The 16280-nt window shown below is 33.5% G+C and overlaps 1 protein-coding gene across 1 annotated transcript in view; it reads right to left on the minus strand.

The window, feature by feature from the left end:
• Window positions 1–6928: 6928 nt before the first annotated feature.
• The window catches only part of LOC106069870 (Krueppel-like factor 6), a 104074-nt gene continuing 94722 nt past the window's right edge, over window positions 6929–16280 (minus strand). The window contains exons 2-3 of the mRNA XM_013229633.2: window positions 10297–11284; window positions 6929–9108 (exon numbers count right to left, since the gene is read on the minus strand). Of these exons, the coding sequence (XP_013085087.2) occupies window positions 8921–9108; window positions 10297–11284 (1176 nt within the window). The 3' untranslated portion in view covers window positions 6929–8920. The remainder of the gene's footprint in view (window positions 9109–10296; window positions 11285–16280) is intronic.

Genomic DNA, 16280 nt, shown 5'->3' on the forward strand with positions numbered 1-16280 from the left:
ACATTGTAAAATTATAATATATTGGTCACAAATTTTTTTACCAAATATATATATATATATATATATATATATATATATATATCAATTTATACATTTAAATGTCACATTTACACAATATTTTCTCTGGCTGTGAACACAAAATCAATTTATACACACACACACAAAATTATAGATCTGAATCATAAACTGTAATTAAAGATCAAAAAATAAAAATAGTTAGCAAACGTCACTGAAAAAGTAGAAAGCTAACTGAATAAATTCATCACAGAAAAGTTGAAACAATGAGCAACAAATAAAAATAATCATTCACTGTGTGAACAATATAATAAATCTTGGTCTTAGACAAAAAACACAAATACAAAAAAAAATTAGAATGTAGCTTTTCTCTGTAGTGATACATTTGTTCAATATCTATATATATTCAATATATGTATTGTTTAAAGGACATCATTTGCTGAGGCACAATATTGACAAAAATAAATCTTGGCAAAGGAAACAAAATGGTCAAGTTTCTGAAAACTGATGTCTCAGAAAATGCTACGTGGAAAGAAAATTGTTTCATATAACTTATGATCTTACTTTGAAATGCATACATATAACTAAACTTTAAAACAAAAAAACATTCAGTACTACAGAACTGAAATGCTAATATAGAAAGTTTCTTGTGTAAATTAAAAAGTAAAAGAAAAATGATGCAAAAAGATGTGGTGGTCAAGTGGTAAAGAACTTGGCTACTGAATCAGGGGATATTGGGTTCAAATCCTGGTGATGACTGAAAACGGTAATTTACTTACGTATGATGCAAAAAAGAAAACTTCAAATGTTTTTTGAGAATAAAATTAACTCTAATGATGTCTTGAGATATTCAGACATCAATAATCAAATAAGTAATAAGATTTGTATAACGTGTGTGTTTTGTCATTATTAATGTTAATTTATGTATAAAAGAACAAATCCAAATTCTAATTAAAAAAAAAAGTAAACGAATATAGGCACAGTTTCAGTAAACAGGAAAATAAGAACTACACCTGTAGCTTATTCTGGACTGTTCTTTAGCACTAGCATTATGGGAATGAGATAATCTAATTGGACAAGTTGCCCATAATTCTAACTGTTGTAACCTATGACATAATTTCATTACAATCAAACGTGTTTAAAACATTGTTAAGCCAATAAAGTTTCTATCATTCTAGAATTAATGTGATTTTATTCTTTTAACTTTCATCTTGAGACAGGAAAAAAAAAGTGAATTACTAGCAGTTGAGATGAGAAGTACAAAGTAGTTGGACTATTGAGTAGTACAAAGTAGTTGGACTAGAAAATCTATGAGTAGGGTAGTGTTTTACCTTGAAAGCTGTAAAAGAACAATAAACACTTTTGTTTTGCACTAAGGTTTCAAAAACTTAATCATTTCCTAAAATCCAAAAAACATTTTTTCAAGGAAATTTTTATTACTTTTTTTGGGATGGCCCTCAAACTAAGCAAATCTTTAAATTTTTTTGAAACAGTATAGTCTTTTGCTATAGATAAGAGTCTAAATCTAAATTTAACATGTAAAACTTGATTGACAAATGGATGTATGTATCTTCTGATGAGAAGGAATTTTTGTAATAAGATAAATTGATTTTAAAAATAAATTAACGTTACAAGAATTTCTTCAAGAACAAATTTTTTCAGATTTTAAAAGTACAATAATTGTCAAGAATGCTCTTCAAATCAAATATTAGAACCCTTGTCTCTAAAGAGAACTCAAAAGAAAGCATTGTGTGATTGCACTAAAGGGAGACAACACACCGGCTGTCTGAGGAAAACATAGCAAATGTGTACGTTATCCTATACTACATCATGCTTAACAACATAAAGATTCTTTGTAGAATCACAGGCAACACCTAGCTGCATTTATTTTATTTTTATTTTCAGGAATTTCTTTAACAACTGTAATTAAGTAAAGGACAAGTTAAAAAAAAAAGTCCAACTCACAATATAATACCATTAAAAGGTAGAATAGCTAATAGTCTTACTGCAGAAACATTGACAATCCTTTTTTTTTCTATTTTTTTTTTATTTATTTTTTTTTTTTTTTTTAAAACTTCCATAGTACCATAGCTAGAGAGGGGAAGGTAGAATTTGAAAATCTCCCTAGGCCCCCACCCAAATGAGTGCTTGAAATTGTATTTTACATTAAATATTAAATATTAGGCAAAATGCAGGGGCCAAGCCCCAAAGAGGTCAAGCCCCATGAGCCCCCCAAATGTGGCAAACTCCTGGCTACACCACTGCTCTGAAAAGTGTGAATAATGTTGACCACAAAATGACCTTCGCAATATATATGTCTAAATGAATACATTTTTAATGTTAAATTTTTTAAAAATTTCTTCTTCTTGTTTACATGTATTGCTAGTCTTAACCTTCTGTCAACTCCTGGAATGCTCATTTCTACATTTTTTCCTTAGACATCAAAGCTACTGTTAAACTCCCTGGGTTTAAAAAAGGGGAATCACTATTCATCTAGTTTGTCTTGGCATCTTTAAAACAGAGAACAAGCCTCCTTTTTTTTAAAACTTAATGCTACTTACATTCATAAGCTGAAAATAGCATTTCACTTCATTATAGGATTGTTTTTAGGTTTTAGCCTACATATAATAGGAGAATGTCTGTATATGTACGTCTGTAAGCTGAGCTGTTGAAATTTTTTTAAATTCACCCCCATGACACTCATTTGACACTAACTTGACAAGCAAAAGTGACAATAATTAGAACTTGTCAGATTTAAATCTATATTGTACAAAAAAAGGGAAGGAATATATTTTAAAGATTAATTTGGGAAAAAAAAAGATTGGGAGGAGGTGATTTGTTTTTTCAAAAAACTAAAAATATAAAAATAAATGTGAGGGTTTTTTTTTTTTTAAACTTTTCATGTTCAGATCTTTATTTGGAGAAGAAATTTAAAATCTTAATAACAAAAGGACTCCGTACCAAATAAGATTAAGAAATGTATACGTTTAACTGTCAGTTTATTTAGGAGGTATTATTGGGTACAAAAATAGATACCAAAATATGTTTTAACAATTTGCAGCTATTGTATCTAAAGAAAAATTATATAGGTATAAAGTCCAAATGATTGTATTTACCTATATTTTTTTTAAATCTCTAAACTTGAATCTTAGTTATTTTGAACTTAAGAAAATGTTATGCCTTGTTATAAGGTGATTAAGCGCAGGACGACTTTTTAGTCAATAGATTTTTTTTACTTTTGACTGTAACATACGTTAAATTGTTTACTGTGCTTCTAATACTTTTCAGCTTTACAAAGAAAAGGCATTAGGTTGTAGAGCTTATTGTACAACACTGCTTGTGGCCAAACACATGCACAATTAAATAGACCTCAACATCATCTGGATTAAAGAACTAAAAAAGAATTCTAAATAGACAAGATAACGAGATACAAAAGTTGATCTATATCCAATAGTGTGCCCCTAGTGCCTGTTATTTGAAATTTATACTCTTTCTTATTTCTTAAAGAAATACTGAAACTAAAAATGATATCTGACATTTGCATAATTAGAATGTAAAAATAATAAATACAGTACTTTTACAAACAAAAACAACAACAAAAACAACAGAACTTTGTTTCCCAGTACATACAAATATACTATAATTATAAAGATCAACTTTAAGAATAGAAAGTAATTAGTCAACGAAACTACTAAATATAAAAATTGCAACGAACAAAAATATCTCAAGAAAAGTGGAATGTAATGAAGAAATATTATTGAAAATAACCCTAGACATTAAATGCCATGCTTCTATAGGTTATCTTCTTTTTTTTTTTTCATTAGCACCACTGTTTAAAAATTTAAAGACTTCAATTTAAAGTAGCTTTTTCACTCGAGAAAAAAACAATAGCAACATATATGGACTTTCAGAAGGCAATTTTATAAGGCATGAACAAATATCTGTTTGAGAGTAAAAATCTTAACTGGCATAGAATATTTTGCATATGTTTTTAGAAAAATTATATAAATAATTAAAGATCAATTGAAAAAAAAAAGAGATTTATATTACTTTATTCTTTAAATTTATGGACACAATGTTAATAGCACTATTCTTTAATATTTTATAGATGTAATATTATCCTCTCTAATGTTTTTTTAAAGAGAACAAATAATGAGCTAATAATTGTATGCAAAAGCCAAAGGTGAATTTCTCAAGGTACCTTAATTTAAAAAAAAAAAAAAGTCAATCAATCGAACAATAGACAAATCAGTATTGGGTGTAAGAAGACAGTTTCAAGAAATCTAAGCTTTTGATTTTTCATATTTACCTTTTTTTTAAAATTATGTGCATGTTATTAGTTGAGTAGATGAATGGGTCTGTTCTCAAGTAAAACTTATATTAGACCAGCTCAAAAAAAAAAAAAAAGTTAAACAGTGCATAGAAAATCAGGTCTAAATATTTGTAAATATAAAATCCATAATTATGTTGATTAGTTCAATCAAATTGGTTATTTATCACTTTTATAACTTTGAAAACATGACTATGATATCTTAAAATGGAACATCAAATTTAAAAAAAATTTTAAAGGGCTATATTCAGAGACATTACAGTACAGGTAGACTAAAATTGACTATTAGCAATAGAGTCAGATGTATATATATCAGAATAAATTATTATAGAGAAATAATCTACAGCACAATGAAAAAGACAATTTTCTAAAAAAGCAAACATAAATCATGAAGACTTCACTAAATAATCTCTCATACAAGGTCATCCAAACGCATTTTAAAAAAATTATTATAAACACAAAAAGAAATTACAGTTAGGCCTATAATAATAATTTTTGAATTTATCGTGAAAATTAATAAAACTATTGTACTTTATATTATTATAGAACAAATGTACCTATCATGAAAGATTTTATAATGTTTTTAATGTCAATGAACAAATATTTATAATCTTATATGTCCATTAAAAAAATTATTCTAATCCTTTTGCACTTGTAAACTATTTACAGATCAACAGAATATAGTTTTTTCTTTACTCTCTCTCTCTCTAAATATTTTAGCTATAAAAAGTTTGTGCCTACGAACTGAATACATATCGTATCTGCATTTTGTTTTGCTATTTGACCATCTTTATTTAACTCTAGTGAAAATTAGTTTTTAAAAAATGTATTGTGTCATTCATTAAAGCAATTGATTTAAAAAAAAATAAAAAAGGGTCAATCTTTTACATTGTGGGTTTTGTGGCTACATTTCCTACAAAAAAAAAAAATATTTATAATTTTAATTGTTTTTATAAGTGTGGTGAGAAGAAAAAGATTGAAACTTGAGGCTTCAAAAATAGAACTCATATGTTTCTATTTTATTTTTATTTCTTGACTTTTCATAAAAAAGAAAATTGTTATATATAATATTACAATTGAAAAACATTTGTTTAAAGACAAAATTCTCTAATTACAAAACAAATTACTTCACCCTGTTTTTTACTTCACCCTGTTTTCTTTTTAATATCAACACACATTGTTTTAAAACTTGTAATTATTTATACTTTGAGATTTAAAAATGTAAATTATTTAGTAATGTATTAGTTTGTTCTATTTCTGTATGTGAAAACCTACTACAAATATCTCAGTTTAAAATAAATATGGTACACCCAGCAAAAAAGAAAATACATGTATTCAGGTTCCTTTTACATGTTTACTTCCCTGTATTACTACTGACATAGACTTAATGGAATCAAATTATTGGAAGAATTATACCAGATTGGTCCAGAAAAAAAAATTAAAATGTACACATACTCAAGAAAGAGGAATGAGAGTTTGTCAAATTTAATTTTCTTTATACAATTTTAAAATATAATTACTACTATCTGGAATAAAAACAGCATAGATAAAACCACTAATCTCTGTTAATGCATTCCTAATCATGTCAACTTTATTGCATGCTTGCAAATCACTGTCTCTAATTTCAGACTAAGACAAGGGGATTCTATACGAGGACTTAAGATGCTACAGAAAAATTCTAGGTATCCCCTAAAAAGGCGGCATCACAAAGGAGGAAATTAAAAAAAGGATCGATATGACAATTGGGCCCATGATAACCTACAGACTATTGTCAAAAACCACAAAGTAAGATTGTACAGCCATATTATAAGATCTACAGGGCAAAAATCTGCAGTAAATATTACCAAAGAAAAGAAAGATAGGACGACAAAAGATGTAATGGTAAAACAACATCAAAGAATGGATGGGCCACATCAAAAGACAGAGAAATAGTGAGAGAGATGATGAACTGATCATGTGTGATGCCACATAGGTTGTTCAAAAGACTAAGGGAGAGAAGAAGTTAATGGCTTATCACATATGTTCAAAAGGGAGTGTGCTTTTTTTTTATTGAGGACAGTGACTTAGCTAGTGATTTCAGCACCCGAGGGATTAAACTCTTATAGGGGCTCTGCATTTTGACATTGGACATCATTTAATATAAAAAAAATTTAGGACATTCATTTGGGGCACCTTTAAAGTGGGGGCCCGGGGGAGATTTTCGAATTTGGTTCCCCTCACCCCATCATAGCTATGAGCTTCCTCGATAAAAAGTATAATTTTGTTTCTTATGATTCGTTTTTTAAACATACTACAAAAAAAAATAAATTTATAATTAAAGGAGGCAAACAAACTGTCAGAAAGATTGCACATTTAGGGAATGCTTTCAGATATTTCTATCTGCAAAAAAAAAACTTTAAAAGCAAAAGCACTCACTACATTATCGAAAGAAAGAACACAATGAATGAATAGAGCCACTGTATGTGTAGAGGTTAAAGTCCTGTTTATGAAATAAAATCAAATAATTTTTTTTAAAGTATCTATTCAATGAATAATAGTTTAAAATATAAATCATAAGTTTGCGGGTTAGATTGAAAAACACTTTTGTTTAAGCATCAAGTGTAGCAATATATGCTTTCCAATCTTTCTTTTCTAATTTTTTCCCATGATTTTCACATATTTTTGGCAGATAAGTGTTAGCACCTTCACTACAAAAGAATCTGGTTAATTAGAAAAATACGTTAATTTGACCAGCCCCCATTTTGACTGAATCCTAATGTACCGAAAACCAATAATACAGTTAAATTTAGTTAATCAGGGAAGCTAGTTGTTAGGACCAAAACCACAGTGTCCTGAAGTGGTCCAATTAAATGATGTTTAATGGCCTATTTCATAATTGCTTGATCTAACCCTCAAAAGGCAAATAAAACCATTATATCTATCTGACTTTTATTATGGTTAAACTTCAACATAAAAAAAAGCATTCTCATGTTTTATAGTTATATTATTTTGAATTAGCAAGCATGGAATCAGGACTAAATTAAGAATTTTTAAGGCCCCTAAACTAATTGAGATATGAGGCTCTTAATAAGTCCAGATACAAAATGTCAGTACCATATATAATTTTCAGATACATCTTTAGCTTAAAATCATTACTACTCATAAAAAAACTCACTCTGATATTTTATTTGGTGTTGCCCTAAGCTCTGGCTATGTAGATTACATGTAACCTTTTCACTGCTAGGAATAAATGCAGTAAATTGCTATTGTATCCAAGATATGATTGAAAATTAATATTCAGATCTGAGCAAATTTATGGAGATAATGCCTATTGCCTTTTGAGGGAAAAATAATAAAAACAAAAAATTGACATCATATTTCACATTTGGACACACACACAAACTCAATATACTAAATTAATTAATAAAAAGATTAGTAGAAAAAACAACAACACAAGTATACATGAGCACAAAAAAACAAAAATTAACTTAACCAAACAATCTATACAGTGTACTATATGGTTCTAGTTTACATGGTTTATTCGTGATTGCCAGATTGTAGTACTAAGTGCCATGTTAAGGTTACAATAGATGACCAGTACATGCAATAGTTAGTTGTATATGAGAGTGCAACCCATAGCCCAAGTATGATTATACACATGTGTTGCTATTCAGCATTAAATAGTAATATATAAATATATTAATCATAATAATATAGTTTGTATTAAAAAAGTAATAAAGTCAATGCAAAATGTGACTCATTATAAATAACTATAAACATACAAATTCATGTAATGACAGGCTAGAAATATATCTCAATAAAATATAAATATACACTTTTATATCAATATATATTATAAATATATAACTATATATATATATATAATTCTCTTTTGAGTTAAATAAACAGAATGTTGACAACTATGATACATAAAATGATCCAAATTGTTCTTTCTTTTCAAAGAAATGGTTGCCAACTAGAAATAACTTAATGAAGTTTAGTGAACACAGTGTCTTTCAAATTCCATTCAGCTTGCATTGTCGTCTGCTCATTTGCTGTCTGCTCATAGGTTTGAGTATTACCCATAATACACTGCTTTTTTTTAATTTGTTTAATATGTTTAGATTGTAATAATTTTTCCATTATCAAATACTTCTAACTGGTTCCAAAGCTGTTTTACCAAAATTAACTAAGGACCTGTTTTCTTTTTTCTTCTAATGTTGAATGAAAATTAAAATTATTTTATGTTTTAATTTAATAAGAAATCTTTTTTTTTTTTTTTTTAGATTATTCGGGCGTTCTTTCCAAATGGTAATTAGCATATTCTAGCTTAAACCTCCTGCAGGATGAGAGGGGATGTCAGCATGGAGGTTTTATACTCAGGACCATTGTGACGACACTCAGGTGCACATGTCACATGACCATTCAGCCATCTTTTAAAGCTTAGAGACATTAATTAGTAATATTAAGATGCAGTGTCGTATAAGATTTCTTTCCCTTAAATTATCTTTTTTTGCTCTAAAGTGTTGATTCTCTTAACAGTGTATTTATTTCACTCAGACCAGCCAATGACAAAAGTTCTTGCAAATCCCTAAATTACAAGTCCATTGTGGTATGTCTTTTCATATGAAGAGCTAGATGGTCACTTCTTGAGAAACATCTGGAACAATAACGACACTGGAAAGGTTTGGCCCCTGTGTGTTTCCGGAAGTGACGTGTGAGCTCATCAGACCTTGCGAACCTCCACTCACACCCTTCCCATGTACATTTATACGGTTTTTCACCTGGCAACAGAAAATAATAATAATAATTTGAGATACATTTATATATGAGATACATAGCAATGAGATACATAGCAATTCCGTTTATTTCAGAGCAAAGCCCTCTTAGCGTATGACACAGAGAACTGGGCCCATCTAATATCAGAAACTAATGCATCGACGCCACTGTTGTAAACGAAATTCAAAGGGTCAAACCGAATCACAAGAAAGATGGTGCCTATTATAAGCTATCCCGAAAAGATCAACGTCTGATCTTTCGACTCAGGACCAGACACAACAGAATGAGACAATATATGTACCGGAAGCTGAAAATTGGAACCAGTGAAATCTCTGCCCATGTGGAGTGTCACCAGAGAATGCTGACCATGTCCTTCAAAACTGCTCTCTTTACTAAGTGGCCTGTTCAAGAAACTGGCCCCAAAACACCCCAATAGAAAGAAAACTATATGGGGAGCTGCCTGATTTGGAAACCATTGTGCAGTTCATCTTATGTATTGGTCTAGTCATCTGAACACTCCAACATAAACAAGAGAACGAGGAAGAAGAAGAAGAAAAAGGTTAAAGCTGCAATTCTTATGTGTCCCGACTGAGACGATAAGATTCTTCTTGTGAATGTAATTGTTACATTGTTAACTGTAATTAGAATTTGTATTGAACACAAAAACTTTATATCTTGGGGGGAAAATTTCATAATAAAGGTAAATCATTGGATTAATAGGACTAAGAACATTACAATTAAATAAGAGATTGTTTTAAAATAAAATTGTTTATGTTAAACAAAACCATCAAGAATGGATGGTCACTTGACTACTATATTCTTTAGTCATAGGAATGACCTTTTTGTCAATTTTCCTTAGTTTTCTTCTTCCGTCCAACCCAAGTAAGTAGATTCCCATTCGAAATCACTAGATCTTAAGAAACATTTAGTATTTGAATTTAACAACCCGCTACCTATGTTCCAAACACTTCAATCCGAGCTTAGAGGGCTTATTATGACTTAAAACAGGAAACTGGCTGTGAGTGTTCTGACCTGTATGTGTGCGTAAGTGAAATGAAATAGGAATGTGGCTGTGAGTGTTCTGACCTGTATGTGTGCGTAAGTGAAATGAAATAGGAGTGTGGCTGTGTTCTGACCTGTATGTGTGCGTAAGTGAAATGAAACAAGAAACTGGTTGTGAGGCGTATTCTAACCTGTATGTGTGCGTAAATGAGCTTTTAGGTGGGAACTTTTGGTGTAAACTTTCTTGCATCCTTGATATGGACACTTGTGAATTCTACGGCGACTGTCTGGACTGACCTCGACCCTCGACCTCTGCGCCAACGGCGCCGTCGGGGGTCGCTGTGATAAACTTGGAACGGATAACGGAACGGGTGTCATGGCTGCGAGATGACCCTGTGGTAAGTGGACGCTGCTCTGATGGTGTTGAAACGGCTGCTGCTGCTGCTGCTGTAAATGTTGTTGCATGGCTCTCACTTTGGCGGCGCCGGCCGCGCTAATTATCTGCTTTTTGTTTTTATGAATGAGATCTACGGGGTAAAGTCTGAGGGCGACAGTTTCTGTGCGCCCCGGCTGGGCGATGAGCTTCAGGGCGTAAGGGTCGTTTGATTTGGGCTTCACCGGAGACATGGGCGGATCACTGATATTGCTGTCCCACGACACGCCGCTGGAGGAGGAGCTGAAGCTGTTAATACTGACCGTGTCCGAGGGGCTGTCGTTAATGACCAACGCCCCAAGCTTCTCCTCCATGGGCAGCTCGTTGCCACTGAAGTATTCGTACTCATCGTCCTCCTCATCATCGTCATCTTCGTCATCCTCGTCGTCGTAGTCAGCGGCGTCGCCGACTAGATCTTCCGGATCCAGCTCTGAATCCAGGAGCTCTGAATCATTATATTCTGAACCCCCCGTGGCACCGAAGGAAGAGCTAGAGTTCTCGTCCTCTGGAAATCCCCGAGGCTCTGAGCCGAGCGAAAATGAGGCATCTGTCACAGGTGGCGTCTCCGGGGCGCAGACGCTGCCAAGGGCGGAGTCGCTGATGGTAACTTCGTTTCCACCGATGGTAATGCAACTGACATTGTTGCCACGTATCAAGCGGCCATTCGTTGATTTCCGGTCAGAGATTTTCTTAAATGACGTCAGCTTCGGCTCGTTCTTCAGGTACCTCTCCATTTCCAGACAGTTCTGTAGAAGAAAAAAAATATTGAGTTCTATTGATATGTTTAGGTAATAAACATCTTAATCCAAATATTATCATATAAATTACAGACGCGTGAGAGAGATAACTACATCCTACGCCTATCCAAGTGTTTATCTTGTTGTATGTTAATTAGAGACTAAAACTCTGATGGTTTCCAGGCTGATACACGCAACCCATTCGGTATAGGCCTACTAACGGTAGTAGCGAAGAAGGAGTATGTTTAAGAAATTGTCCTTTTATATGGAATAATAAATGTGTATTGTCACACAAAAGCAGAGACAATAAAGACATGAGACATTAATCATAAGTTTCATTATTTAGTTCTTAAGCTTGAGAATGAAAAACGTACCACGTTTATAAATAATGTTCATATATATTGATTTATATTCTGTACAATAATGAAGATAATAACTGACTAATTAGGGAGTTGTGTTTTGTTTTTGACAAGGAAGAGGTATTATCATGGCTGTTGTGTCGTGAGGTATTCAGTACAACATTCTGCACGTAAGGTGCGTTATGGCAACGGGGAAGTTTAGGTGATCGTTTTTTCGTAAAATCCGATGCAGCTCTGTCTTCAAGGTGGATAGATAAAGTCATAGATCAGTAATGCTCAAAATAAGGCCCGCGGACCACATCCGGCCCGCGACGTGGTTTAATCCGGACGGCGAAATGTCGGCACAAAATGTAGAAAATCGACTATATAAAAAAAATAATTATAAAATGTCTTTACATACGTTAGGGCCTTCATCTTTCTCTGATGAATTGGTATCATGACCGTTAACATTTGTGTGTTTATGTTTATGACTCTAAAAACTACCAGGAAAATTGAACGGACCTTTCCCTTTTTTTTTTTTGTGGAACATGATAATCAGCCAACATATTTTATTTGTAAAGCTAGCTATAATGTTGCTGACAGTTTAAGTAGAGAAATGAAGCCATTTTCGGGTGCGTAAAAAAATATACTTCAAATAGGTCATTAATTAATTTAAGTCCTATATCCACGAGTTTCTTATAGCCCTAGTTTCAGGGGAATTTCATTTCCTTTTTGTATCTTTTTGGTCACGTGGCCCGCGACATGAGTGTCGGAAATTAAAATGGCCCGCAGGTTGAATTAGGTTGGGCATCACTAATATAGATGATGTGTTTTATGCACTTTATACTGTCGTTACGGTGGTGTCTAGTTCGAATCCTGTCAGCTGTAATTCCCAGCAGGATGTTTGAACTAGGGCATTTTTTAAGCAACTTTCCAAACTTGTAAACTAGAAAGAATAGCTTTAATGGCGATGCTTATTACTAAGTCGTTTTAAACATGCTCTTGTGAAAGCGACTATGTATGAATTTCATCATTTAGCTGCACATTTTAATCAAGTTCAATGCCTATTGTCTCTGGTTGGATCTAAATGATGCAGCGCCTTGCAAATGTTTTCATAAGCATAAACAAGAGATGTTATCAGAGAGAGAGAGAGAGAGAGAGAGAGAGAGAGAGAGAGAGAGAGAGAGAATAAGGCGATTTTAGCAGTATGCGGGGCCCCAAACAAGTGACATTGGCGGATATCCTGAGCCCTAAGCGTAGACTAAGTAGCGTACCAAATCACGCGAACAAGCTCGTCTACCTCTAATGCTGTAGGGCTTATTATTGTTACAAAAGCACCTTACTACGTACTGTACCATTGGCCATTTGTCTACGTACTGTAGCGATTGTTTTCTATATAAGAATCCGTCCCCAGTCCTCTCATATTGATTTAGTGGCCCTTACTGAACGCAAATAACGATACAGAAACATTTGTCATGAAAAATCAACTAACTGGATAAAAAATAATTACTGCTATCGCGGAGCCTATTCAAGGAGGTCGCCCCATTCGCTACCCCCCCCCCCCCTTAGAGGCCACCTCTGGACAGTGAGAAGGAGAGAGACTGTTTGCTAATTTAACTCTATTAGGTTCCGAATGCTGTGGCAGGAAAGTGCAGGCTTAGACTGTATGACCATATCATGATATTTTCGAAATCAGCAAAGACTTTTCTGAATGGAACACTACCCGAGAACAGATGGAGAGGAACTTCAAGGAAATGATCCAGGAATGGACAGGCCTGTCAATGAAAGAAACTCTAATCCAGGTACTTTTACAGTAAACAATGAAGACAGATGGTCGACAGATCAGGTTAGTGCCACAACGGTATAAAGTATTTGAATCTATCAATAACCTCAACTCTGATCTCACCGTTGACTGAGAATTGAAATCAATCCCCGACTAAGATCTTACTTTGTCTTTCTTTACTGGCTACGCATGCAAATACAGCGCTAAATTGTACATATATCTTAAAGAACATTTGTACTAAGAATATTATTTGTGCTGACCTAGCGAAAACGTATTGAATTACCAGGCGCAACAGGCAATCAATCGAAAGGAATGTTTAGTAGTAGCTAGAGATCTAGATCACTTAGGGGTACACCGAGCAGTGGATAAGTGAGGTGCATATTGGTGTTAAAGGTGGGGAGGGGGGGCTGTAGGTGGGGGTTCAAGAAAGGGAGGAGAATAAGTTGGGCCAGAAGAGAAAAAAAAAATGATTACAATATCATCGGTTTAGTAGATAAACATTAAACAAATAGCTGACACGAGGATAAATCAAGGTATGTCTTGAAGGACAGACAGACAGGTAGATATAAATACAGTCACACATGCACTGATGAACGTGGCGGCATAAACTGAACATATTTAGTCCATAGACGTACATAAATAAATGCATAGCCATATATTAAATACATATACAGATAAACGCATTCATGCTTTCATTCATACTAACTGGAAAAACTAAATTAACTCTCTCTCTCTCTCTTGCGATATACGAATATATACATTTAACAAGAGAGTAGAGAAAGAAAGAGAGAGAGAGGTGGATATGTGTATTGATGACTTATTATTATTTTTTTTGCATAATTTAAAAGTCATTCAATGTTTTTGACAATAAAACGATTCATTGCAAGGAATTAGCATTTTTTTCTCTGTCAGAAATAGGAGATTTTTGTATTCATTTTTTTTACGTGACATGTAATTTTTCAGGTCGAATCACGTGACTTGAGACTCGACTAAGGCACGTGGTTGTACTTATTCGGGCGTGACACATAGAGCTTAGCAAGTGTGTTCAACGTGTGGGGATCAGAGGCTGTGTAAAGATGAGGCACAGGCAGCAATGGGTGAGAGTCAAGCACTTCGATGAGCAAATGCAAAATAGAGATAAAAAGAGAGAGTGGTTAATAGAACAAAAGGTAGAAAGAGCGAAATAAATAGAGCAAGAGAGAGAAAAAGAGGGAGAAAGAGAGAAATAGAAGGATAAAGAGAAAGAAAGTAAGAGAGAAAACAAGGGAAAAGAGACAATGAAAGAGAAAGAGTGGAAAAGAGAGACAGCGAAGAAGAGAAAAACAATAAAGAGAGATAGTTCAGCATAAAAAAGAAAGATAAAACAGGTATTTTTACAATCCATCCATAGGTACAGAAGTGTATGTAATGTGGGACAGAAGTTCCCACCTAGTAAAGAGATACGATATTCATAAGAGTTGAAACCAAAATGTTGTTTAGAATAGTTAAAACTAATCGTCTAGGTCTTACGAAGACATTGGTACATTCAAGAGTACAAACATTGGTACATTTAACCCAGTGTTTCCCAAACTGTGTTCCACGGAACCCTAGTGTTCCGCGTGATCTAAATAAATGTTCCAAGAACTACTGGAATAATTAACTAGTAGGCCACAACGAAAATTAATCTATCTATAAAAAAAAATCAAAGTGTTCTGTTAAAACTCAGAATGTGTGAACTGTTCGGTTAGAAAAAAAAGTTTGGAAACCACCATCTTAGCCCAAACCTCTTGCAGCGGAATAGCGGCAGGATCCAAACCTGGGACCATCGAGACTGCAGTCCAGTGCGCTTAGAACACGACCACGTGGATAACCAATTTTGAAGACATTACCTCCGATCCTTAAATTTAGCTGCACCTTGTTAATATTGAATAATTTTAATACAGCCGACACGGGACCCACTGAAAACGTTAATTAAATAAACGGGATCTTTTTTATCCGATTTAAAGGTTCTAATTATTCACTATTTTCAGACCTTTTATAGAAGGGTAGACTCTAAGTACTAGACTATAAAACTATCCTATATTTAGATACATATTGTTCTTTCAATACACACTCTTTATATCTTGAACGTGACCTATATATAGTCTATCTATCTATCTATCTATCTCTCTCTCTCTATTTGACCTGCAGGGATGCAGTGCATACAGGTGAGAAAGAAAAAGAAGTCCTCCAAAACTAAGCCTCGAATTAATTAGGGTGTGTTAATTCATGTATAATATTGAAAGGACGAGTGTTAACAAGCGGTCATGAGCTTGGCTGCTGGGTAAGACATAAGACGGTCTAAGAATCTATGTGGAGACTGAACATTTTAATTCGGATTTTTAGTTCATCGTCCCAACTTCAATTCGTTTTTATCGGCTGGAGCGTTTTCCAAGTCCATTGATTACATTTATGGAAGACGCTACAGCTATAAACCTTATCACGGGCGCCATGACAGCTAGATAACAAAAGGCTATAATTTATTTACTGTGAGGTGTTACTTCCAAACTGTAGCCATCTAGCACCTTGTTAAATGTGCGACTCCTCGCCATGCCTGAATGTAGGGAGACGTAAGCACGAAGACTACATGCAGGTCCGTCGCTATGGGAGGGGAGAGGAATGTACTCTAGTCTGGGCCCCAACAAAAGCCTTTTTTTATGCATCTTACATATATATATATATATATATGAAGGTTTATGACATGTGTGGAAAAGGAAGCGGGGCCCACACTTAATTAATGTCTGGGGCACAAAACTTCTGGCGGCGGGGCTGTTCTTGTTCGGAAAACATGGCCCTATATATATATATAGTGATATATTGCCCATTGTTCTTTGAAAAGTGATGTCTCATCTTTGATTCACTTTCA

This window comes from Biomphalaria glabrata, chromosome 16 (genome assembly GCF_947242115.1).
Source record: "Biomphalaria glabrata chromosome 16, xgBioGlab47.1, whole genome shotgun sequence".
Classification (NCBI taxonomy): domain Eukaryota; kingdom Metazoa; phylum Mollusca; class Gastropoda; family Planorbidae; genus Biomphalaria; species Biomphalaria glabrata.